The 25,653-nt window shown below is 44.9% G+C and overlaps 1 protein-coding gene across 5 annotated transcripts in view; it reads right to left on the minus strand.

Annotated features, from left to right (window-relative positions):
• Positions 1-25,653, minus strand: part of MORF4L1 (mortality factor 4 like 1) — a 101,689-nt gene that overhangs the window by 56,944 nt on the left and 19,092 nt on the right. For all 5 annotated transcript variants that reach the window (XM_073568976.1, XM_073568979.1, XM_073568977.1 and 2 more), the window contains 4 exons: positions 10,535-10,615; positions 8,519-8,544; positions 8,337-8,425; positions 7,208-7,309 (listed from right to left, as the gene is read on the minus strand). In XM_073568976.1, the coding sequence (XP_073425077.1) occupies positions 7,208-7,309; positions 8,337-8,425; positions 8,519-8,544; positions 10,535-10,615 (298 nt within the window). The remainder of the gene's footprint in view (positions 1-7,207; positions 7,310-8,336; positions 8,426-8,518; positions 8,545-10,534; positions 10,616-25,653) is intronic.

Here is a 25,653-nt window from a genome sequence, read left to right on the forward strand (position 1 = left end):
AATAAGTCTCTCTGGTCGGCTCCAGAGGTTCACAATCTGGTTGAAGACTGACTGACTTAGTTCCCACTCCCTCTGCTTTAGGTGTGTTCTGCTCAAGAAGCCTGCTGTTCGGTTTTCCGACCCTTTTATGTGGAGGGCTGTCAGGGATTCCAGATTGTGTTCCGCTAGGTGAAAGATGGACTTTGTTACTTCCATCAGTGCTCGAGACCTGGTGCCCCCCTGGTGGTTTAGATATGCTACCACTACCCGGTTGTCTGAGAAGACCCTCGTCTGTTGGGAGCGAAGTGAGTCTAGAAAATGAACGAAGCTAGTTTCACTGCCAGCAGCTCCTTCATGTTTGAGAAAACTGACTCTTTTTGGAGCCCAGGGCCCTTGCGCTACCTGGCTGTCTAGATGTGCACCCCACCACCAGGGGCTTGCATCTGTAGTTAGGATTTTTGTTGTTGGTAACGCCCTAGGGACCCCCTTGGTTAGATTGGCTGGGTCTGTCCACCACGCTAAGGAGTGTATTCTGTTTGGTGAGATGTTTAACCGCTTGTCTAAAGTCCCGTGTAGGGAAACGTCTGCGTCTAATATTTCCCACTGCAAGACTCGCGTGTGGCTTTGTGCCCACTGTACTGCTGGTATGCAGGCTGTCATTGACCCCAACAGACAAAGCTTCCCCAGTAACTACCCTGAGAAAGGCAATCACTTGTGACACCATCTGTGTCATCTTTTGAGTCTTCGCCTGTGAAAGATAACATTTTTGTTCGGTTGAGTCCAGTATTATTCCCAAGTATTCCTGTACCTGACTTGGTACGAGTCTGGATTTGGGCAAATTTAGCATCCATCCTAGATTCACTAGAGATCCCATGACCATGTCAAACTGTTTGCAGTGGTGAAAGGTGACGCCTACTACTAAGAGATCGTCCAGGTATGGGACTATCAGGATGTTTCGCTCTCTTATGTGGGCCATTACTTCCGACATTATCTTTGTAAATACTCTTGGGGCAATAGCTAGCCCGAAGGGGAGAGCTCTGAACTGATAATGTTTTATCTCCCCCTGGATTGTCACCGCCACCCTGAGGTATTTCCTGTGGTCTCTGTGAATAGGTACATGGTAGTATGCGTCTCTCACGTCTAATACAGCCATGAAGCATGATGGGGGAAGCAATTTTACACAAGATTTATTGTTTCCATCTTGAAACGTTGAATTTCCAGGAACTTGTTCAGTCTCTTTAGATTTATTATGGCCCTGTATGTTCCGTCTGGCTTTCTGCAGAGAAAGAGAGGGGAGTAGAAGGCTTTGCCCCTGTCCTGGTAGGGGACTTCTTGTAGTACCCACTTTTCCCTTAGGTTCGCGACCTCTTGTTGCAGAGCCAGCTGCTCGTGTGATGTCCTTTGGGGCGTTATCACAAAGAAATGGTTGGGGAGGGTATTGAATTTTTAGTCTGTCCTTTTATTATGTTCAGAATCCACGGGCTCGTGGATATTTTTTCCCAGGCCCGTAAGAAGTAGGACAATCTTCCCCCGACCCGGGGAGCACCTTCATTGTGGCTTTTTGTTATTGGGGGGCTTGTTGAACATAAAGCCTTTGTTCTTATTTCTTTTATCCTCCCAACCTTCTCTGTTCCCTTTTGGGGGTCTTCGCCGCATAAATCTCCTGTTCCGAAAAGGCCATTTGTATGCCTGATTAGAAAAACCGGGAAAGGATTTTTTCTTGTCCCCCGCTTTCTCGAAGATGTCGTCTAACGTTGGGCCAAATAAGAACTCTCCCTCACATGGGATTGCACACAATTTGGTTTTAGTATGCAGATCCCCCGGCCAGCATTTTAGCCATAAGGCGCGTCTCGCGGCATTTGAGAAGGAGGCTGCTCTGGCCGCCAACCTAGTTGAGTCTACTGACGCATCTGCCAGGAAAGCTGCTGCTCCCTTCATTACGGAAACTGACCTTAGTATTGTTTCCCTTGGGACTTTTTCTTTTATTTGGGAATCTAGGTGGTCTAACCAAACCATTAAGGCACGTGCCGTGCATGTGGCTGCTATGGCTGGCTTTAGTCCCTCTCCTGCCGCTTCCCAAGCGTTTTTCAAAAAGTTTTCTGCCTTTTTATCCATTGGGTCCTTTAGGCTACCCATATCTTCGAATGGCAGTGCAAATTTTTTAGAAGCCTTTGCAACCGCCACATCCAGTTTAGGTGCTTTACTCCATAGGGAGCAGGCCGGATCATCAAAGGGGTATTTCCTCTTTGGTGTTAGGAGGGCTTTGTCTGTTTTTTTCCATTCTCGAGTGGATTTTTTCCATTCACCGGGAAAACTCTCCTTTTTTTTTGTTCCAGTCCACTGAACATTAACCCTTCCGCTGTTTTTTTTAGGGCGTTCATCTACCAGCCCCATAGTTGTCCTTACGGCTTACCAGTGCGTCCATCTCCTCAATAGGGAAGCAGCTGCGTCCCTCTTCTGAGGATGATGATGATGACTGGGAGGATGATGAATAACTCGAGTTAGATGATTCACTCCCTGATTCACTAACGCTGGACTCTGGAGATCTATGCCTGGGATCCACGTTTTTTCTTAGTGGTTCTAACGCCCTTGAGGGCGTCCTCTACCTGGGTCCTTATCAATGTTTTGAGGTCTGAAGCAAACCTCGGAGATTCCTCCTGTATAGTCTGCTCTATGCACGCTGCGCAGAGCTTTTTCTGCCATGTAGGGGCCAGCTCCTCCGTGCATATAGCACATACCATGGTGCTTGGATTTTGCTGTACATTTGCGCCCCTGAGAAGAAAAAAAAAAAATTAATAATGACACATTAGCAAGCGGCTTTCACGGAGATCACTCACCCCCTTGGGGAACGAGAGGTACCGTCTCGGGCGTAGGGATTATTTCCACCACTGAATCCACTTCTGGCTGTGCTGCCATGGTGGAGCTTTGGCTGCGCCGCGATCCTGTATGACCGCTGCTGCCGAGAGGAGTCGCGCTGGCGTTCTCGTGGCTGCCGCCCCTGCTTCGGGGATCGCTGCCGCGTCTCCTTCTGAGGCTTTCCACTCAGTGACCGCCTCTCCTCTTTTAGTGGGTCTTTAGTATATATATTTTTTTTTTTAGAATTTGGCACCTCCTCCCCGCTGTGAGCCCTCGCCGGAAGTGACGCCCGCACACTGCGGGATCTCCCAGCAGTGCATTGCGACTCATTAAGAAAGCTGCTGCTCGCGCGTCTGGTACCGGCGTTCAGCAGCCCGCGGTGACCGCCGACGCCCCCCATCGCTGCAAGCCCTGCAGGCATATACCTTGCGGCTCCTGGTTACCGCCACCACCCCCTCCGGGCCACTTCCAGGTTCTGCCCCGACCCCTGTACCTTTTGCGGTCCCGGTGGCCGCCGCCATCCTCCGCAGGCTGCTCTGGGTCTGGCACTCGGCAGGAGGGCTCTCCTTGAGTGACCGCCATCACTCTTTTAAAGGAGACAGCAACCCCCCCTTTTTTTTTCCCCTCCTTCTGGGATCAGCAGGCTTCGTCCACAGATCTTCACTGCCTCTCCCCCACTCATCCTCAAGGCCCGTCGACCTCGGTGGTGGTGCTACGGGGGGAGCCTGCGTATGGCCTCGACCCAGCCGAGGCAGGGAGCCCCGCTGCCTATCACCGGACTGGCTCGGTCCCCGGCATCCCACGTCGACTGCAGGTACGTGCTGTAGGTTCCCCGTCAGGGACAGGAAACCAACTGGTGTGGGAGAGAGGTACCGCCTTTTTCATCTGTAGGTTTCCTGTCCCTGAGGGCGGATCCCTCTCTCTCTCCGTGGTGCCGTCATGGAGGAAAGAGAAAACTACTGTTCCCCCTGGAAGTGTCAGAAATTAGCTGGTCTAGTTTCTTGTCCAAACAGGCGACCAGTTTGATATAGCAGAGAAGTCTCTGGAGGTGGAATCTGCCCGCCAGTCGTGTAGCTATAGGGCTCTTCTGATGGAGACTGCATTAGCGGTTGCCTTAGCACAATTAGCGGCATCTAAAGAAGCATCTACTGGAAAATCCCCTGCGTGAATTATCTGCTTGGCGACACTGGTTGTCTTCGGAGGATTGCTACCTTGGAAAGCAGTAAAAAAAGACTTCTGCCCAAGTGGCCATTGCCTTAGCCACTCAAGTCGCCGCGAAAGGGAAAAGAGCCGCTCCTGAAGCTCCAAAAACTGAACAGGCGAGGTAGCCAATTTAACGATCAAGGGGGTTTTTGAGTGAAGAGCCCTAAAAAACGGATCGAAGCGTATTACGAGCAAGACAATATAGGAGGATCCACCGAGGGGGACTGTAACCAATCCTTCATTAGATCTGGAGTAAAGGGGTATTTAGCCTCGATAGGCTTTTGCCCTGTGAACCGCTTATGTGGTCGGTTCCTACGTTTCTAGATAATGTCCTTCAACTCCGGATGTCTGGCAAATACCCTGCGCACACGTTTAGTCTTAAAGGAGATAACGTGTTCCAGAGCAGGAATATTCTCCTCGTCCAACGTCAGAAACTTGTTGACTGACTGTCAGAGAATCAAGCGATTCATGGACATTTGGGGAATTCTGAGGGACTGACATGTCAGACTCAAATTCAGAGACATGTTCTCTGCGAACATTAGGAGAGGGAGAGCGAGAGACAGAACTCGCAGATGCTGAATCACAAGCATGACTAGGGGACGCTTTCTAGAGACTTGAGGATCCCTTGAACGAGCACGGCACCTGCTGGCAGACGGTTCCCGGCCGTCGCCAAAGCCCTCTTTGGGCGGTAAAAGACGCGCTCTGACTTAAAAAGAGGATTCCCAGAGGAGTCTATAGCCTTGGTCAGTGACTCCACAGACCGTGACAAGGACACAGCCCACTCAGGGGGACTAAACGCAGGGAGCACCTTGCTGCGGATGGCGTTTTAGCACAGGTCGGGTTGCAATCCGTGCATAGCAGATTAGTCTGGGTACTGGGCAAGGCTGTCTTGCAATAGGTACCAGCAGTAAAGAACGCAGTGCGCTTATTAGCCCCCTTTTCTGCCCCCTTTTTTGCTTCCTTAGACTGAGACATAGTGCCCTTGAAAGGGTTACAAGCAGCGTCTGGGCTGCAGCTGCAGGTAATGTGCAGCGAAGGGGTTAAGCTTTTCTCTGAGAGCAGATGCAGCTTACCCGCGGTCCTGACGCTGTGTCCCTGGGAGGAATATCTGTGGCCCTGTAGCGTCACCAGGTGTCCATCCGTGCGCACACCTCTGCAGCCGTCAGAGCCAGCGGAGCAGAGAAGAGGTTAAGGACATGGCCATTCGAGACTAGCAGGGCGCCTCTTGAGGCGCCAAAGACGTGGGTGGCAGCGCCAACAGTGGGCGGCGCTATGTAAACTGCGGCCTAGTAGGCCGAAAATCCGGGGACTGAATTCTTGGGCCTGCCCGCGGCAAGCGCCGGGGCGCAAGTATGCCGCCGCCGAGACTTGGTCAGCGCTTCTCCCAGGGACCAGGACCCGACCCCATACCTCCAATCCGGTGCTCGCTCTGTCTAGGAGTCTTGCAGGTTTCATCTCATCTCAAATCCTGAGGTAAAAAAAGCTCCTGGGCGATGTAGCAGAGTCGGAGAGGTTGTTACAGGGGTATTGCTCAATCGATCCACCCTATGGGCAGGGGGACGGAGAGCTATGGGGCTGATTCAGGGCATCCAAAAGTGCTGGTCAAATCATCTCCGTGCGTTCGCCCTGGTATCCGTGAGGGGTACCGGGACCGTAAAGGAACCATCGCCAGAAGAATCAGCCTCAGTCGTCGCAGGAAAGTGTACGGGGAGGTATACTCCACGTGCTTGCCTGTTGGTTCGGGGAAGAGTGGGCCGTAGAAAGGAACAGTTACCCCCTTCACTCCATTAGATAAATAAAAATTAACAGAAAATTCAAAAATAAAATAAAAACGGTGGGGTCTGAAGCCAGACCCAAGTGCCTCCTGCAGACACTAAGCAAAGAACTGGAGAAATCTCAGCCAGCAAGAGGGTGTATACTGCAGGGGAGGAGCTAACTTTTTTCTGTGTTTACGTAATGTCCTCCTAGTGGCAAGCAGCATAACACCCCACTGTCTGTGTCCCCCAATGAGGCGTAGGAGAAAGGGAGTATACAGACATTACAGCATGGAATTGCAAATAATTCTCTTTGAGGTAATTTTTTTTTTTTTTTTTTTTTTAAATAGGCAGGGAAATGTTTTACCTAACAAAAATAATCTGTAATCCCATGCTGTAAAGTCTGTATACTTTTTTGCTTCCCTCTGCCCAGGAGCTGTGGTATGAGCAGACCATGTCCCTGTACGGTCAGACACAGCCATTACACAATACACAGCAGGGGCACATTGATAAGATTTTCTCAGCACAGGAACATTTTATTTACACACATCCAATGGAGGAAATTATTCCAAGATATAGCAATTAAAATAAAACTTTCAAATTAACTTTGTGGGAAAAGCCCTTTAAGTCCATGTAGCCATGTTACCACATCACACTGCTGTCACATCAAAAGAGGGTATGGCTGCACTCCTTGTGGGAGGTGGTTAGTAGCTGGACTCTAAAGCAAAGGCTGACAGATTGAATATATTCAATCTATACATTTAAGAGAAGAAAAAAAAAAAAAAAAAAAAAAAGAGAAGACATGGAAACCACTGATGCTGGCAATTTATCATGCTTGAGGCTTTAAGTGCATTGCTAAAACGAGAAGCTCCTTTCACCTTCCAGTGAACTTCCAGTGGTTATTCCCCCCTTTTTAACAAAGACCCAGATCAAGCCTGCTCTGGTACACCACCAACTATCCTTCAGGCAAAACTGAGTGATTTTTTTCTAGCCATAACCATTTTTCCTCCGACACAGGAATGCGAAGGCTTGTTGTTGGTGGGACGAGCTGTAGTACTGAATGAAACCATGCAGCTTAACATTCACTGTAGTGGAAAAGAAACAAAAATAATGTAAATGAAATGAAATAGTGAAAAAAAAAAAACCCCTATGCTTTGTGATGTGAATTTATTTTTCTGGGAGTGTGGTGTGTTCATGCCCTGTGCAAAGGTCAGGGGGGGGGGGGGGGGGAGATGATTATTTGTCCTTCCTGCTGGTCAATTTCTGAGGAGTCATTCCCCTTCCTCACGGGTCTGCCAGGAACGTCAGATGTGACAGATCCCTGTGCATCTGCCTGTGAGCAGCTGCATCTCTTACCCCAATCCAGACATTGGTAAATCGTCTGCATTTAGGAAAAGGGGAATGAAGGCTCTTACCTGCTTCTGTCTCGTTATGAGATCCCAGTCATCAACAAGCCATGGTTTTAGTTCTTCAGGAATCTTTACTTTAACTTCAACTCTGTTCAGAAACGTTTCTTCCTGTGGGTAGATAGCGGCATCTTATATACATTAGGTTTACGCCACCATAGGCGGAGTATTACTAGTACCATTAACCCCCCCCCCCCACACACACAAACACGGCTACCACACTGGCAAACCGAAATAAAAACAGAAAACTTTCTATTAAACCTCTTCCCAACATTGGATTTAATAGTATGTCCAGTGTCAGGACCCCATGAGTGACGCTGGCTGTTAACTTCCTGAAATTTAGCCGTCATTGTGTGAATGCAGCATTTATAGGGGGCAGTCTATGGCAAGGAGGGGAGTCATGGGCTGCCATGCCAATTTTGGGGGTACTGATGCAGTTAATATGGCAGCCAGGAACTTGCTAAAAGCCCCTATAGCCTGAACATTTTGGGTAAGGGAAAACTTTTGTACACAAAAAATTCTCACCGAGATAAAAACAAAGTTTAATGCTGCCATAACCACACTGATATTTAGAAGCAGACTATTAACTCATTCTTACCGCACAATAACCACCATAAGAACAAAGCACCGAAAAATTGCAAAGTGGAGGGGTTTTTTTTTTTTTTGCAATTTCACCACACAATTTTTGTTTAATGGATTTCCAGCGAATTGTTGGTTAAATTGGTGGTGTCAGTCAATACTAAAATCTCTCCTACAAAAAAAAAAAAAAAATAAAAAAAAATAAAAAAAAAGCCACGAAACAAGCTTTTATGTGGCTAGATTGTTTTTTGTCAATGGGGTAGATAGAAAAGAAGTGAAAATGCAAAAAAAAAATAAAAAAAATGAGATGTCAGCTAGGAAGTGAATAAATCCATTTGCCAGAGTTTACTCTTTTTTTTCATGTAAACTAAAGACCTGCAAGCTGCCCCATTTTTTCCAGAGAAGACAAAATGAGGCTGAACGGAGCTGAATTGACCATTTCTGCCACTCGCTGAAAACAGTAGGTAAATGAACTGACAGATTCAGTTCTTCTGCTAGGTAATAAATGTTTAGTGTGAATCCAACCTTACTTGCAAACAGGAGAGAGCCCAGCACTTACACTTTCAACTGTGGGATCGACTCGCGCCCGTTTCTTTCGCGGTGGTTGAGGTGCATCACTGGTACTGCTACCCTCTCCACTTCCAGGGGCTAGAGAAAAACCACATCGTATATGAGCCAAGGTGACAGTGAGGGGGGACAGGGCACAAACTACAGTGTAAATAAAAGAAACATAGAAATTACCCTTTTGTTTGTTCTTTTTTGTTTTCCTAGAAGACACAACCAAAGTTAGAATTAGACGCACATGACATGTTTGAAAGCAAATCCACAGATAACCATTAAAAGGCATATTCCCATCTCCAAAATCCTATCTGAATATGTAGTATGTACAGAAAGGCACAGTAGCACTCTGAATAGTGTCAATGGAAATAAACTTCCAACCTTCCAATACGTAGTAGGTGTAATACCAGTAATATTCGAAAATACCTCCAGATATTTAGTAGCTTTCTTCTGATTCGCTACGTCTCTTTCCTCATGTTCACAACATTGCAGCAGCTTAGGTATCCAGGGCCACCATCAGGGCATTACTGCCCTGAGTGGCGTATGGGGCCCAGTGGGGGCCCGCATCGGGCCCCGACTCATCTGCTCACTGGGCCCTAGCGGCAGTTCAACTCTATTGACGTGCGGGCCCGGACCCACACGTCAATAGTTAACAGCCGCCAGCCAATCGGAGGCAGACAGCTGATGTCTGTGGTAGAGCCTGGGCAGAGTCTCAAGGGGGCCCCTAGTGGCAGCCCTGTAGGTATCCATGGTTATGACCACTTCTATAGTGACAGTTACCTAGTTGCCATGGATATCTAGGCTACTGTAATGCCTGCACATTAGGAAAGACACAGCAAATCAGAAGAACTATATTATATTTCTAATTGGAGGTATTTGCTATTATTACTACACCCACTACATTGGGATAGGGTCTTGGAGATGGGAATACCCCTTTAATTGGAAGCCATCAGCAGAAAGACACCTATTCTTTAAATCTGGTTCTTGTGTTACAGAAATTTTAAAAAACGCACTGTGTATTAAATTCTAGTTATTTAAATAAAATGCAATTTTCACACTGGAGATTGAGCTTGTTAAGACTTAAATTTCTTATTGTTTCTGGAACCATCACAGCGTATGAAGCCGCAATGGACCAGTCCCAATCCTATTTTTTGTATCAAGAATCAAATGAGCGTATGCAGAGGTCATTGTTAAAGGGAACCTGTCAGCAGGATTGTGCACAGTAACCTACAGATACTGATTTACAATGATACCTTGGTTGATGAAATCTGTCTTGTGGTTGTTGTTTAATCTTTGAGTTTTCAGTTAGTGATATGCTGGAGCTCCGGGGCAGCTTGTTAGGTCTTCATGTGGTGCTCTGATCAGCTATTCATAATGCAGTCTGCTGACAGGTCACTGATCCCTCACTGACCTGCCCCTCAGTTTGCATAATGAATATCTGTACATACTGAAGAAAATAAAAAACCCTTCTGCAGGCAGGTGCCAGCAGAGCACAACATGCAGACCCAAACATCCCCCCCTGGCCCCAGAGCACGAGCATATCATTAACTAAAAACTGAAAAATATTAAACCACCAAGGTATCATTGTAATCAGTATAACGGTGCCAACCTGACACTGTAGGTTACTGTGCACAATCCTGCTGACAGGTTCCCTTTAGGGAGGTGACCAGATCATCTGTCACACTGGAGTGATTGGTGGATTCTGTGTCATCCACTGTGTGGATGTTATCGGTCATTGCAATCCCAACTCTAATGTGGAGCTTTATTTTTAGAAAGGACAGAAAGTTCAAGTCTAAAGGCCCCTTTACATTTAGCGATGCACCAGCAACCCTACCACGATATGACCTGGTCAGGATCGCTGGTGCATCGCTAAATGGTCGCTAGTGAGCTGCCAAACAGGCAGATCTCACTAGCGATGCAGCAGCCGCTCTTAGCTTTCAGACGCGGCGAGGGTGACAGTCTTCCGCCTGTGTCCATGGCTCGCACGTCGGCGCCAGCAGGAAGCCAACGACGAGAAATGGACCAGGCCAATCTCGCGCGATCAGCGATAGCCAGCGGGGAGCCGGGTCGGAGGTAAGTATCACGTAGCGATATCACTAGCGATATCGCTGCTGCGTCAAAATCAGTGACGCTTTAGCAATATCGCTATGTGTAAGGGGCCCTTTAAACAAAAAAACACACACTGCGACATTCACTTACAGTTCTACATTCTTCTGTTGAAGTGCAGCAGTCTTCTTTCCTGGAGCGGCTGCTCTCATCTTCCCCTCTACATACTGATCCCTGCAGAAGGGGTCACATGTTAGAAAAAAAAAAAACGAAACATTTCAAGGCTGGGTTGTTAGAAGCTTTGCAAATACCAGTCTATGGAGCTTTCTCCATGGATAAATTCTCAAAGGCAAAACTCACATGCAATTTTTAATAGTTTGAGCCAACTGTAGATGGATTAAACAAAAAAAACAAAAAAAACCCAACAACGCCAAGTATCAGTTATTCATTTCTAAATTTCATCCTTTTTTTGGATCCACTTTTTGCCTTTGCTTAAAAACCACCATTTATAACATATCTTTTCTAAATTTGGCAAGTCCTGATGGTAAATTAAGCAATACGCAGTAAATAACATCCATATGCCATAATAGCCATAAACAGGCAGCCAAGGCTGGATTCACATGTATTAGAGGAGAGAAGTTGAATTCTTGCAATTTACAAAAGATCATACTGTAATCTCCAGAAAATGGCCTCATTCAGAGGTCAGAATTGTTAAGTACAAGTAATCAGTGATCTCAACTTTTTTTTTTTTTTTAAAGAAAAAGTTTCTCCACCTTTTGTCATCAGCCAGTGAAAAACAGAACACATAGGCGACATCCAAGTACTGTCTAATTTATTTACAAACCCATGGACTTTCATTATCAGGTTTCATTTAATACTCTTATCAATACTGGACAGGTTCCCCACGAATTTGCCCATACCACTGTTTGCAAAGTACTCACAGTCATGAGTGCTGAAGGGGGGACATTCACACAATAAAACACAGTACTTGTATGTGAAAAAAATGATTTGTAAATGAGCCTTAAAGAGGTATTTTATAACTTGCTCTGTGCACATTCAGAAAAAGCAGGAGCATGTCATGAAGGCCATTAACAGGTATAAAAAAAAAAAAAAAAAAAAAAAAAAAACACACAACGCCGATTGTCTGTCTCACAGCAGGGTCCTAACACGTCTCATTTCACCTTTCCACCATAAGGTGCATCGTCTACAGACTGCCTAAATGTAGGCTGAGATGTCTGGCATCGACTAGGCCTCTGATGTCACAGTGTCATGTAGCGCACATTGCCCGAGTGCAAGGCAGTGCATTGGCAATTCACGATATGAGCTACGACGGCACGGCGCAGTGAGATCAGAGGCCTAGTACACTGGAAGCACCGACATATTTAACCCCTTAATGACCGGCGCTTTTTCCGGTTTCGCGTTTTTGGCTCCCCTTCTTCCCAGAGTCATAACTTTATTCTTCCATCAATATGGCCATGTGAGAGCTTATTTTTGCGGGACTAGTTGTACTTTTGAACGGCACCATTGGTTTTACCATGTTGTATAACAGAAAATGGGGAAAAAATGCCAAGTGGTGAAATTTAAAAAAAAAAAAAAAAAAAAAAAAAAAAAAAAAAAATTCAATCCCACACTTGTTTTTTGTTTGGCTTTTTTTTGCCAAAACTGACCTGCCATTATGATTCTCCAGGTCATTACGAGTTCATAGACACCAAACATGTCCAGGTTCTTTTTTATTTAAGTGGTGAAAAAAATTCCAAAGTTTACACAAAAAAAAAAAAAAGATTTGCGTCATTTTCCCGAGACCCATAGAGTCTCTATTCTTCGTCATCTTGGGTTGGGTGAGGGCTTATTTTTTGCGCAACAAGCTGACGTTAACGATACCACATTTGTGCAGATACGTTCTTGATTGCCCGTTATTGCATTTAACCCCTTAACGACCACCGATACGCCTTTTAACGGCGGTAATTAAGGGTACTAAAACCACAACGCCGTTAATTCACTGCGCTGTGATTTAAGTGAATAGCGCCCCCCAGTGTCAGATTTTCTCCAGGGTCTCGGCTGCCAGGAGTAGCCGAGACCCCAGAGAACATGAATCGGTCGGTTTTTACCGACCCCCGCTTTTGCGATCGCCGTTATTAACCCTATAACGGCGACAGCAAAAAAAAAAAAAAAAAAAAAAAAAAAAAGCCGCGATTTTACATTTAATTTCTCTCTCCTCTGATGTGATCGCACATCAGAGGAGAGAGAAATAGGGTCCCCGATCCCCCCCCGGTACCTCTCCGTGGCCCTCCGTCCCCTCCCGGTGGTCCCACGTCCCGCCGGCATCCTCCGATGGGCGCCGCCATCTTGAAAATGGCGGGCACATGCGCAGTGCGCCCGCCGGGAATCTGCCGGCTCCGGCTGGCAGATTCCATTCATTATTTTGATCACTATGATAAACGATCATAGTGATCAAAATAAAAAAAAAATAGTACATAACCCCCCCAGTTTATCACTCCCTTATATAGGCGGCTAGGGTTGGGGTGAACTAGAATTAGGGTTAGAATTAGGATTAGGGATTAGGGTTGGGATTAGGGTTAGGGGTGTGTTGGGGTTAGGGTTGGAGCAAGAATTGAGGGGTTTCCACCATTTGCCAACTTTGGGGGTCTAAAAAAATCACTTTTGTGGAAATAAAAAAAGACTTTATTTTCACGGCTCTGCGTTTATAAACTTTTGTGAATCACTTGAAGGTTCAAAGTGCTCACCACACATCTAGATAAGTTCCTTAATGGGTCTACTTTCCAAAATGGGGTCACTTGTTGGAGATTTCCACTGTTTAGGCACATTAAGGGCTCTCCGAACGCAACATGGCATCCGATCTCAATTCCAGCCAATTCTGCATTGAAAAAGTCAAACTGCGCTCCATCCCTTGCGAGCTCTGCCGTGTGCTGAAAAAGTGGTTTACCCCCCACATATAGGGTATCAGCGTATTCAGGAGAAATTGTACAAATTGTGTGGTTGATTTTCTCTTTTGACACTTGTGAAAATAAAAAAAAAATTGGTTCTGAAGTAAATTTTTTGCAAAAAAAGTTAAATGTTAATTTTTTCCTTCCACATTGCTTTAGTTCCTGTGAAGCACTTAAAGGGTTAATAAACTTCTTGAATGTGGTTTTGAGCACCTTGAGGGGTCTAGTGTTTAGAATGGTGCCACTTTTGGGTATTTTCTGTCATGTACACCCCTCAAAATGACTTTAAAATATGTGGTCCCTAAAAAAAATGGTTTTGTAAATTTTGTTGTAAAAATGAGAAATCGCTGGTCAACTTTTAACCCTTATAACTTCCTAACAAAAAAAATTGTGGTGATGTAAAGTAGACATGTGGGAAATGTTATTTATTAAGAAATTTGTGTGACATCTCTCTGATTTGAGGGCATAAAAATTTAAAGTTTTAAAATTGCAAAATATTCGCCATATTTCCGTTTTTTTCATAAATAAACAAGACTTATCGAAGAAATTTTAGCACTAACATGAAGTACAATATGTCACGAAAAAAAATCTTAGAATCAGCGGGATCCATTAAAGCGTTCCAGAGTTATAACCTCATAAAGGGACAATGGTCAGAATTGTAAAAATTGGCCTGGCCATTAAGCTGCAAACTGGCTCTGTCGCTAAGGGGTTAATGCAATGTTGCGGTGACCAAAAAAAAACACGTAATTCTGTCATTTTGATTTTTTTTTCCCTCGCTACACCGTTTAGCGATCAGGTTAATCTTTTTTTATTGCTAGATCGGGTGATTCTGACCGCAGCGATGCCAAATGTGTGTGGGTTTGAAATTTTTTTATTGTTTTATTTTCATTGGGGAGAAAGAGGGGTGATTTGAACTTATTTTCTTATATATGTTTAAACACTTATTTTTGGCATGCTGCAATAGTCTCCATGAGAGGCTAGAAGCATCCACTACTTGATTGGCTCTGCTACATAGAGGTGATGCACAGATCACCTCTATGTAGCTGAATTACAGTATTGCTATGAGCGCCTACCACAGGGTGGCGCTCATAGCAATCCGTCAACAACCATAGAGGTCTCCAGGAGACCTCTGGTTGTGATGGCAACACATCGCTGAACCCCAGTCACGTTGACGGGGGGTCAACGATGCGCGTATTTCTAGCCCGTCGGCCGGAAGCGCTTGTTAAATGCCACTGTCAGCGTTTGACAGAGGTGTTTAACTTAATAGGCGTGGGCGGATAACAGTTCCACTCGCGCCTATTGCAGGCACATGTCAGCTGTTGGAGGACCGGACAGTGGCTGTGTGACAGGGTAGCAGAGAGGAAAGTTCATGTCTTTTATATTATAAATGGATTGTGCTCTCAGGTCCAAAGAGACCAGAGTATAAAGAATGATTTTAATTAAAATTCAATTTCTGTCAAAAATCACATGATTTACTGAATTCTAATCTTTGCAGCTTCAATCATCTAATTATTGACTGCACAAATCATAGGTCTGCTGCAGACTATAAGGCCACCTTCACATGCTCAGTATTTCTAAGCCAAAAGTTAGGAGCGCAAAAACCAAAGGAAAAGTAACAGCTAACATTATGTCCTATATTTATAATTCAGGTCAAAAGCAATTATGGGGAATGGTTTTTAAGATTATCTTATGAAATATTTAGGTATCCTTAAAGTGGATAACAGTCATAGGTCTCAGAGAACTGGTTATATCCAGAAACTCCATTTATCTGCATATATAGAGTTAATCTGCATGCAATTAGCATTAAAATGTCTGCATGCCTTACTTGAGCAGCGGCTACATTTAGAAAATGAACTTTGGCCCCGTCACACACAGCGACTCACCAGCGATCCCGGCAACAATATCAACATGTCAGGATCGCTGGTGAGTCGCTACATGATCGCTGGTGAGCTGTCAGACAGTTGCACCAGCGACGCCAAGCACGCAGCGTCACTGTGTACGTTAGTTACCAGCACGCTGATGCAGGGAGCTGGTAACTAAGGTACACATTGGGTTTCTAAGGGGCGTGTGTCACACGAAGTGTACCTTGGTTACCAGCTCCCTGCATCAGCGCGCTGGTAACTAAGGTATACATCGGGTTTCTAAGCACCACCCGGTGCTTAGAAACCCTGCGTTTACCTTAGTTACCAGCACGCTGATCGCTGGTCTCCCGCCTGTCACACGCAGCGATGCGTGCTGGCCAGCGGGAGACAAGCGATAAAAAAAAATGTCCTGGCTATTCCAGGACGATCAGCAATAACCAGCAGGAGGGCCAGGTCACTGGTCAGTGTCACACACACACAGCGATCTCGCTGGTGAGATCGCTGTTGTGTCACAAAGCTTGTGACTCAGCAGCAATCTCGCTAGCGAGATCGCTATGTGTGACGGGGGCTTTACACTCCTACCTTCCCTACACCTCCCTGATGACTGGAAGCGAGCAGCTACAGTGAGGATATACGTAAAGTTTCTCCCTATAACTAAACTTCCAATAAGGTATTCATGATTAATGCTACTTGCCTATATATCTGCAGGTAAATCATGCTTCTGAACATGACAGGTTCCCTTTTAGTAAGCAGGGAGTTATCAGGTGAACAACTGGCTACGTCGATGGTGCCGTCAGCAACGATTTGGATTTCTGGATCACGGAGTGAACTACTTATACGATGGACTACTTGCTAGAGATGGGGTGCACCTTACGAAGACTGGAAAGCATGTATTTGGAAGTCGCCTTGCTACACTTGTAAGGAGAGCTTTAAACTAGAACAACATCGGAAGGGAAGCAAAAGACCAGAAAAAGCCATACACCTGACAAATGCTATTGAGAACTCTGCTATTAGAAGTGGAAAGGAAGAACAAAGACAAAAGAATCTAATTAATAAAAATATTGGAGAAAGAGAAACCAATCACAAACTAAAATGTTTCTATACTAATGCACAAAGCATGGGCAGCAAACAAGGAGAATTGGAACTACTAACACAGGAAAAGAAATATGATGTCATTGGAATCACTGAAACTTGGTGGGACAATACACATGATTGGAATACAAGACTAGAAGGATACAACTTATTTGCAAGAAACAGACTTGATAAACGAGGAGGGGGTGTCGCATTGTATGTTAGAAACGCGTATATCTGCACAGAGATTGAAGCTTCAGAGACTGGGAGTTCTGTGGAAACTGTTTGGGTAAGAATACAAGGACAGAACAATGGAAAGGACACCATTGTAGGCATTTACTACAGGCCGCCTGTGCAAGCTGAAGATATGGATGAACTCTTTATGCATCAAATGGCCAAGTTCTCCAAAAAATATGACATAGTTGTCATGGGAGATTTCAACTATCCAGACATTTGTTGGGAATCTCTCTCAGGCAAAACTAACAGGTCAAGGAAATTCTTATCCTCTCTTGCTGACAACTTTATCTTCCAAAAGGTAGGAGAGAAAACAAGGGGAATTGCTACCTTGGATCTAATCCTTATAAACAGGGAGGAAATGGTTGATGAGGTAAAAGTGGCTGGGACCCTAGGAGGTAGCGACCATGCTATTTTAGAATTTTGGATAACTAGAGGCGGAAGACCTGTGAAGACTCAGACGTCAAGGTTAGATTTCAGAAAGGCAGATTTTAAGGGATTCAGAAAGAGAATTGGAGGGATCCAATGGCTGGATATCCTTAAAGGCAAAAATGTCCAGGAAGGATGGGAAATTTTGAAAAATGAAATTCTCAAAGCACAGCTGTTAACAATTCCAAAAAGAGGGAAGAATAGGAAGCATTTAAGGAAACCAGGATGGATGAACACAGAACTTAAGCACATGCTAAAAAGGAAGAAAAAAAATGTTTATAAAATGGAAAGAGGGAGGCATATCTAAAGAAGAATATAATGCTGTCTGCAGAACCTGCAGGGCACAAATCAGATTATATAAAGCTGAAAATGAATTGAGGCTTGCAAGAGATGTCAAAAGCAATATTAAAGGATTTTGGGGATATGTCAAAAGTAAAAGAAAAGTCAAAGATGCCATAGGATTTTTACAGGATGAAAATGATGAAATGGTAAGACAGGATGTTGAGAAGGCTGAACTTTTAAATTCCTATTTTGCATCTGTTTTCTCTCAGAAAGGAAATGTAACATCAACTGTTATTCACTGTCCTATTAAGGGAATAGAAGAATCCAGGATATCTATAAACAGAAAGATAGTGAGGAAACACTTAGCTAACCTAAATGAATTCAAGTCTCCAGGTCCAGATGAATTACACCCAAGAGTACTGAAGGAGATAGCAGAAGAAATTTTTGAACCCCTCTCCATAATCTTTGAAAATTCTTGGAGAACAGGAGAAGTGCCAGAAGACTGGAGAAGAGCAAATGTTGTTCCTATCTTCAAAAAGGGGAAGAAGGTGGACCCAGGCAACTATAGGCCGGTGAGTCTGACTTCTATACCAGGAAAGATCTTTGAACAAATTATTAAACAACATGTATGTCAATACCTGGATAAGAATGAAGTGATTAAACAGAGTCAGCATGGGTTTGTAACTAATAAGTCATGTCAGACTAACTTAATTTCCTTCTATGATGGTATCACTGATTGGGTGGATCAAGGAAATGCTGTAGATATAGTATATCTTGACTTCAGCAAAGCATTTGACAAAGTCTCTCATACAATCCTTATTGAAAAAATGACTAAGTATGGAATGGACAAGGCAACTGTTAGGTGGATTCATAACTGGCTTAGTGATCGGACCCAAAGAGTGGTCGTAAATGGCTGCACATCCAGTTGGAAGAATGTCTCAAGTGGGGTACCACAGGGCTCTGTCCTGGGCCCTGTATTGTTCAACATCTTTATCAACGATTTAGATGAAGGAATTGAGGGTAAACTGATTAAATTTGCTGATGACACAAAGCTAGGAGGGATAGCTAATACTAGAGAAGAGAGAGAGAGAGAGGATTCAAAAAGATTTAAATAAACTGGAGAAGTGGGCAGCAACTAACAGAATGGTTTTTAACAGGGAGAAATGCAAAGTACTACATCTGGGCAATAAAAATGAAAAAAGCAGATATAGAATGGGAGGAATAGGGCTAAGTGACAGCACATGTGAAAAAGACTTGGGTATACTAATAGATCACAGACTGAATATGAGTCAACAGTGTGATGCAGCAGCAAAAAAGGCAAATGCAATTCTAGGATGTATTAACAGAAGCATACAGTCTAGATCACGTAAAGTCATTATTTCCCTCTACTCCTCTTTGGTCAGACCTCATCTGGAATATTGTGTCCAGTTTTGGGCACCACATTTTAAAAAAGACATCAACAAACTGGAGCAAGTTCAGAAAAGAGCGACCAGAATGGTGACCGGTCTGCAAACCCTGTCTTATGAGGAAAGGTTGCAGGATTTGGGAATGTTTAGTTTGCAAAAGAGAAGACTGAGAGGAGACTTAATAGCTGTCTACAAATATCTAAAGGGCTGTCACATTTTAGAAGGATCAACTTTATTCTCATTTGCACGAGGAAAGACTAGAAGCAATGGGATGAAACTGAATGGGAGGAGACACAGATTAGATATTAGAAAAAACTTTTTGACAGTTAGAGTGATCAATGAGTGGAACAGGCTGCCACGAGAAGTGGTGAGTTCTCCTTCAATGGAAGTCTTCAAACAGAGGCTGGACAGACATCTGACTGGGATGATTTAGCGAATCCTGCTTTGAGCAGGGGGTTGGACCAGATGGCCCAGGAGGTCCCTTCCAACTCTACGATTCTATGATTCTATGAGAGAGTGCCTGGATCTGATTGGTCCGTGTGGAAAGGTCCCGGCCGACATGCTGGAAGAAGTGCTGCCTTCCTGAAGAGCACGTGCGGAGGCCGCTGACCAGGTGAGGCCTGTGTGTTATCGCCTGTATGTGTGTGACAGTTCCCAGGAGGGAATGGACGCCCAGAGTGAGAAGCAACTAAGAGGTAACCCCAGACAGGGGGAAATAACTGAGGCTATAGAGCCTGATTGCTGGACATTGCACAACCTGTGTGACCACAGGTCTCAGAGAGCAGAGCTCTATCATGAACTTTCTGTTGCTGGATATAAGCCTGTTGCAGTATATGGTTTATGCTGATTAATAAACAGCCTGGACTGTATGTTGAAAAACCCGTGCCGGACCTGGTTAACCCCTTCACGACCTATGACGCCTACGTAGGCGTCATGAAAAGCAGTGCCCAAACGACCTATGACGCCTACGTAGGCGTCATGCTATAAATAGCCCCCCTGCGGGTCGGGTGACCGGGGTCACTGAAAGGTCACCCGACCCGCACACAAAGGACCCTTCAGAGTTAACACCTGGGGGTGTGGCTTAGCCCCCACGTGCCTACGATCGCTCTGATTGGCTGTTAAAAGTGAAACTGCCAATCAGAGCGATTGTAATATTTCATCAATGAAAATTGGTGAAATATTACAATCCAGCCATGGCCGATGCTGAAATAGCATCGGACATGGCTGGACACCGAGACCCGACCCCCCCCCACACCGACTGACGGCACCGATCGGCTGCCGCCACCTTCTGACGGCACCGATCGGCAGCCGCCGTCATGATCTGCCCCCCCCCCCGCCTTCTCTCCGCCCCCCCAGCCCTCCGATCATCCCCTCTCACCCTCTGATCACCCCCTCACCCTCCTTTGTGCCTCCGATCTCCCGCTATCCGTCCTGGTGTCCTGCCGTCCAGCGTCATGGGAGCCGCCATCTTGCAAGATGGCGGGCGCATGCGCAGTGCGCCGAATCGAATCTGCAACGCTGCAGATTCATTCATTTATTTTGATCACTATGATAAACTTTCATAGTTATCAAAATAAATAAAAAGTAAATCACCGCCCCCTTTATCACCCCCATAGGTAGGGACAAATAAAATATTTTTTTTTTTTTTTTTTTTTTCCCATTAGGGTTAGGTCCGGGGTTAGGGTTGGACTAAGGGTTAGGGTTGGACTAAGGGTTAGGGTTGGACTAAGGGTTAGGGTTGGACTAAGGGTTAGGGTTGGACTAAGGGTTAGGGTTGGACTAAGGGTTAGGGTTGGACTAAGGGTTAGGGTTGGACTAAGGGTTAGGGTTGGACTAAGGGTTAGGGTTGGACTAAGGGTTAGGGTTGGACTAAGGGTTAGGGTTGGACTAAGGGTTAGGGTTGGACTAAGGGTTAGGGTTGGACTAAGGGTTAGGGTTAGGCTTGTGGTTAGGGTTAGAGTTGGGATTTCGTTAGGGGTGTGTTGGGATTAGGGTTGTGGTTAGGGTTATGATTAGGGTTGGGATTAGGGGTGTGTTGGCGTTAGGGTTGGAGATAGAATTGAGGGGTTTCCACTGTTTAGGCACATCAGGGGCTCTCCAAACGCGACATGGAGCCACCATTTATTCCAGCCAATTTTGCGTTCAAAAAGTCAAACGGTGCTCCCTCCATTTCGAGCCCCGACGTGTGCCCAAACAGTGGTGTACCCCCACTTATGGGGTATCAGGGTACTCAGGAAAAATTGCACAACAACTTTAGTTATAAACTTCTGTGAAGCACTTGGGGGTTCAACGTGCTCACCACACATCTAGATAAGTTCCTTGGGGGGTCTAGTTTCCAAAATGGGGTCACTTGTGGGGGGTTTCCACTGTTTAGGTACATCAGGGGCTCTGCAAACGTAACATGACGCCCACAGACCATTCCATCAAGTCGGCATTTCAAAACGTCACTACTTCCATTCCGAGCCCCAACGTGTCCCCGAACAGTGGTCCCCCCCCCATATATGGGGTACCAGCGTACTCAGGACCCACTGGACAACAACTTTTGGGGTCCAATTTATCCTGTTACCCTTGTGAAAATAAAAAATAGTGGACTAAAAGTAACTTTTTGAGGAAAAAAAATTTTTTTTATTTTCACGGCTCTGCGTTATAAACTTCTGTGAAGCACTTGGGGGTTCAACGTGCTCACCACACATCTATATTAGTTTCTTGGGTGATCTAGTTTCCAAAATGGGGTCATTTGTGGGGGGTTTCCACTGTTTAGGTACATCAGGGGCTCTGCAAACATAACATGACGCCCACAGACCATTCCATCAAGTCGGCATTTCAAAACGTCACTACTTCCCTTCTGAGCCCCAACGTGTGCCCAAACAGTGGTCCCCCCCACATATGTGGTACCAGCGTACTCAGGACAAGCTGGACAACAACTTTTGGGGTCCAATTTATCCTGTTACCTTTGTGAAAATAAAAAATATAACAGGCTAAAAATTTATTTTTTGAGGGAAAAAAATTTTTATTTTAACGGCTCTGCGTTATAAACTTCTGTGTAGCACCTGGGGGTTCAAAGTGCTCACTATGCATCTAGATAAGTTCCTTAGGGGGTCTAGTTTCCAAAATGGGGTCATTTGTGGGGGAGCTCCAAAGTTTACGCACACAGGGGCTCTGCAAACACAACATGGTGTCCGCTAACGATTGGAGCTAATTTTCCATTCAAAAAGTCAAATGACGCTCCTTCTCTTCCGAGTCATGCTGTGCGCTCAAACAGTGGTTTTCCCCCACATATGGGGTACCAGTGTACTCAGGACAAACTGGACAACAACTTTTGGGGTCCAATTTATCCTGTTACCCTTGGGAAAATAAAAAATAGCGGGCTAAAAAATCATTTTTGAGGAAAAAAAATTATTTTTTTATTTTCACTGCTCTGCGTTATAAACTTCTGTGAAGCACTTGGGGGTTCAAAGTGCTCACCACACATCTAGATAAGTTCCTTCGGGGGTCTAGTTTCCAAAATGGGGTCACTTGTGTGGGAGCTCCAATGTTTAGGCACACAGGGGCTCTCCAAATGCGACATGGTGTCCGCTAACGATTGGAGCTAATTTTCCAATCAAAAAGTCACATGGCGCTCCTTCCCTTCCGGGCCTTGCGGTGCGCCCAAACAGTGGTTTATGACCACATATGAGATATTGATGTACTCAGGAGAAATTGCCCAACAAATTTTAGGATCCATTTTATCCTGTTGCCCATGTGAAAATGAAAAAACTGAGGCCAAATAAAATTTTTGTGAAAAAAAAAGTACTTTTTTTTTACAGATCAATTTGTGAAGCACCTGGGGGTTCAAAGTGCATACTATGCATCTAGATAAGTTCTTTGGAGGGTCTAGTTTCCAAAATGGGCTCACTTGTGGGGGAGCTCCAATGTTTAGGCACACAGGTACTCTTAAAACAAGACATGGCAACCGCTAAACATTCAAGCATATTTTACATTCAAAAAGTAAAATGGCGCTCCTTGCCTTCTGAGCCCTGCCATGCGCCCAAACAGTGGTTTATGACCACATATGAGGTATCAGTGTACTCAGGAGAAATTGCCCAACAAATTTTAGGATACATTTTATCCTGTTACCCATGTGAAAATGAAAAAACTGATGCTAAAATAAAATTTTGGTTGGAAAAATTAAAATGTCCATTTTTTCATTTCATGTTGCTTTAGTTCCTGTGAAGCACCTGAAGGGTTAATAATCTTCTTGAATATAGTTTTGAGTAGCTTGAGGGGTGCAGTTTTTAGAATGGTGACACTTTTGGGTATTTTCTGCCATATAGACCCCTCAAAGTGACTTCAAATGTGAGGTGGTCCCTAAAAAAAATGGTTTTGTAAATTTTGTTGTAAAAATGAGAAATTGCTGGTCAACTTTTAACCCTTATAACTTCCTAACGAAAAAAATGTTGTTTCCAAAATTGTGCTGATGTAAAGTAGACATGTGGGAAATGTTATTTATTAACTATTTTGTGTCACATAACTCTCTGGTTTAACAGAATAAAAATTCAAAATTTTCAAAATTTTTGCCAAATTTCCATTTTTTTCACAAATAAACGCAAAAATTATTGACCTAAATATACCACTATCATGAAGCCCAATATGTCACGAAAAAACAATCTCGGAATCGCTAGGATGCGTTGAAGCGTTCCTGAGTTATTACCTCATAAAGGGACATTGGTCAGAATTGCAAAAAATGGCCAGGTCATTAAGGTCAAAATAGGCTGGGTCATGAAGGGGTTAAATCGGCTGCCCAGCGAGTGTGCCCAGCGAGTGTCCCCAACATGAACAACAAGCGCTACCATACCCCTTCTATAGGCTAAAAAGGGCACGCGATTCAAAATCGTAGTGGTGAGTGACCAGAGGAAGCTGGAAGGAGGCGTGGCCAGGAAGGAGGGGGGGGGGGGGGAGAGTGGGCCACTGAGTGAGAGGTTGGCCAGGGTAAAATGGCCACTGCAATGCAGGGCTATAGGGATAAAATCTGTCCTGCCCTTTAACAGTGAAGCTATGGCCGCCACTAAGCAGGGCCTTACAGAATTAAAGCCGCCCCGCGGCTTGGACCTGTTGCGCTACGGGGACGGGAATCATAGCGGCAAAGAGAGCCCCGGGGTCCTTTGCAGATGAGGAGGTCATCAGGACCCCCAGGTGGATGGGGGTCACTGGAATAGTAAATCCTCCTTCCCGCACCGTCTCCAGACGGTGCCGAAGATGGCGTCAACCCCTCTACAAGAAGGGGGAAGGCCACTGCTGGTGACCTTGGTCTTCCTCTCAGCCCTCGCCGAGGAGAGGTGGCGAAAAGTCAAAGGACTGGCCACTGGGAATCACCCTGAAGCACCCCTAAGGGTGACAGGGGATTAGGTTCTGCCTTGCGGGCAAGAGAGTGGGCGATGTGGATGACATCACACTGCTCTCTCGGTTGCATGAATGTGGGATAACAGGGTGAGAAATTATCCCGTTATCCTGAATATGAAGAACCTGAAAAACAAAGGAAAGATTAATTCAACACAACAGGTGACCTGAAATGGAAAACTGCTGATTTGGGATCAGATCCAGGTCCGCCTCCTACAGACACCAAGCTTAAACTGAGGTGCCTGTCGGTGGGGGTATACGGCTGAGGAGCCATTTTCTTTTTTTGCATCGTGTCAGCCTCCTTGCGACAGCAGCATACACCCAGTGGTTACCTGTGTCCCTTAATGAAGCAACAAAGAAAATAACTTTGCAATAAGTTACTGTACTAGGCTCCTACTCTTGTACTTCAGGCACTAATATTCCTGAGCATGTACCCGACTAGCAGCTGGCAGATCTCCACAGTGGTGCATTTATACCCTTCATTGTGGACATCTGTTGAGTTGGTTAAACAATGCCAACCTTCCAAAAAGGTAGCAAAAGGAACTTCCTGATGCGTTATTTAAAATACTAAGCCATAAAATAGTCCACTACTCTGGCACCATAACGCCCCCTCCCACAAGCCTGTTTTCATCTATGACCAGGCCAAATCTTGCTATTCTGACCAGTGTCACTTTATGTGGTAATAACGCTTCAATGTATCCCAGCGATTGAGATGGTTTTCTCGTGACGTTGTACTTCATGACAGTAGTAAAGTTTGTTTGACATGCGTAAAAAAAAAAAAAAAAAATACTGAGCTCCCGCAACTGACACTAATCCAGATTATATTTAGTAAAAAGAAAAAAAAAAAAAAAAAACTGTAGTAGTTGACGACTACAACAGCATATTTTTACTGTCCCAAATCTAGTCCTATCAAGTGATCTACAACTTAAATTTTTTCCCACAAAAAAAAAAAAAAAAAAACGCAACACAAAACCACTGGAGACCAAGCAGTGATGTTTCGCTGATCAGCACTCGACAGCTGTAGGAAGCAAGCAACGAATGTGATTTTTTTCAGCGCTGACCAGCCCTTTTTACATATGTCCATAATCTTATCCTATCAACTAGTTAAATTATTTTTTATTCAATTCTTCAAAAAACAGAGGCCAGTCAGTTATGTTCATCACCGACCAGCACTCAACAGCTTTAGGACGCATGCATGGATGTGCAAAAAAGGGGAGAAAAAAAAAAAAAAAAATACAGGGAAAAAAAAGTCCTTGCCATAGGTGAGAGTGGCTGCCAATCAGTGATGTGAATCTGATCAGCGGCTCAGAGGCTGTAGGACGCACACACGGAGGTAGTGCAAGGGAGGGAGACAGACGGGGACAAAAAAAAAAAAAAAGGGCCGGTCAGTGATTTGCATCACTGATCAGCACTTGGGGCTGGAGGATGAACGAAAAAGAAAAAGAACTAGCAAAAATCAAACTATCAAATACTAACCAGCACTTGTCAGCGGAAGGGGGATGGGGAGGGGGTTAGGGAGAGGGAATAAAAACGTGGATTTGGGTGGATTAGGAAAGATCAGGAACATCTGTACAACAATAGCAGCAGCAGCACCAGCAGAAGTGATGGCAGAGGCTTCAAAGTGTGGCACCACAAGACCAAGCACAGCTCGACATAGTGACAGTTTG

Source organism: Dendrobates tinctorius, unplaced genomic scaffold (genome assembly GCF_039654945.1).
Source record: "Dendrobates tinctorius isolate UK_male_01 unplaced genomic scaffold, ASM3965494v1 ptg000022l, whole genome shotgun sequence".
NCBI lineage: Eukaryota > Metazoa > Chordata > Amphibia > Anura > Dendrobatidae > Dendrobates > Dendrobates tinctorius.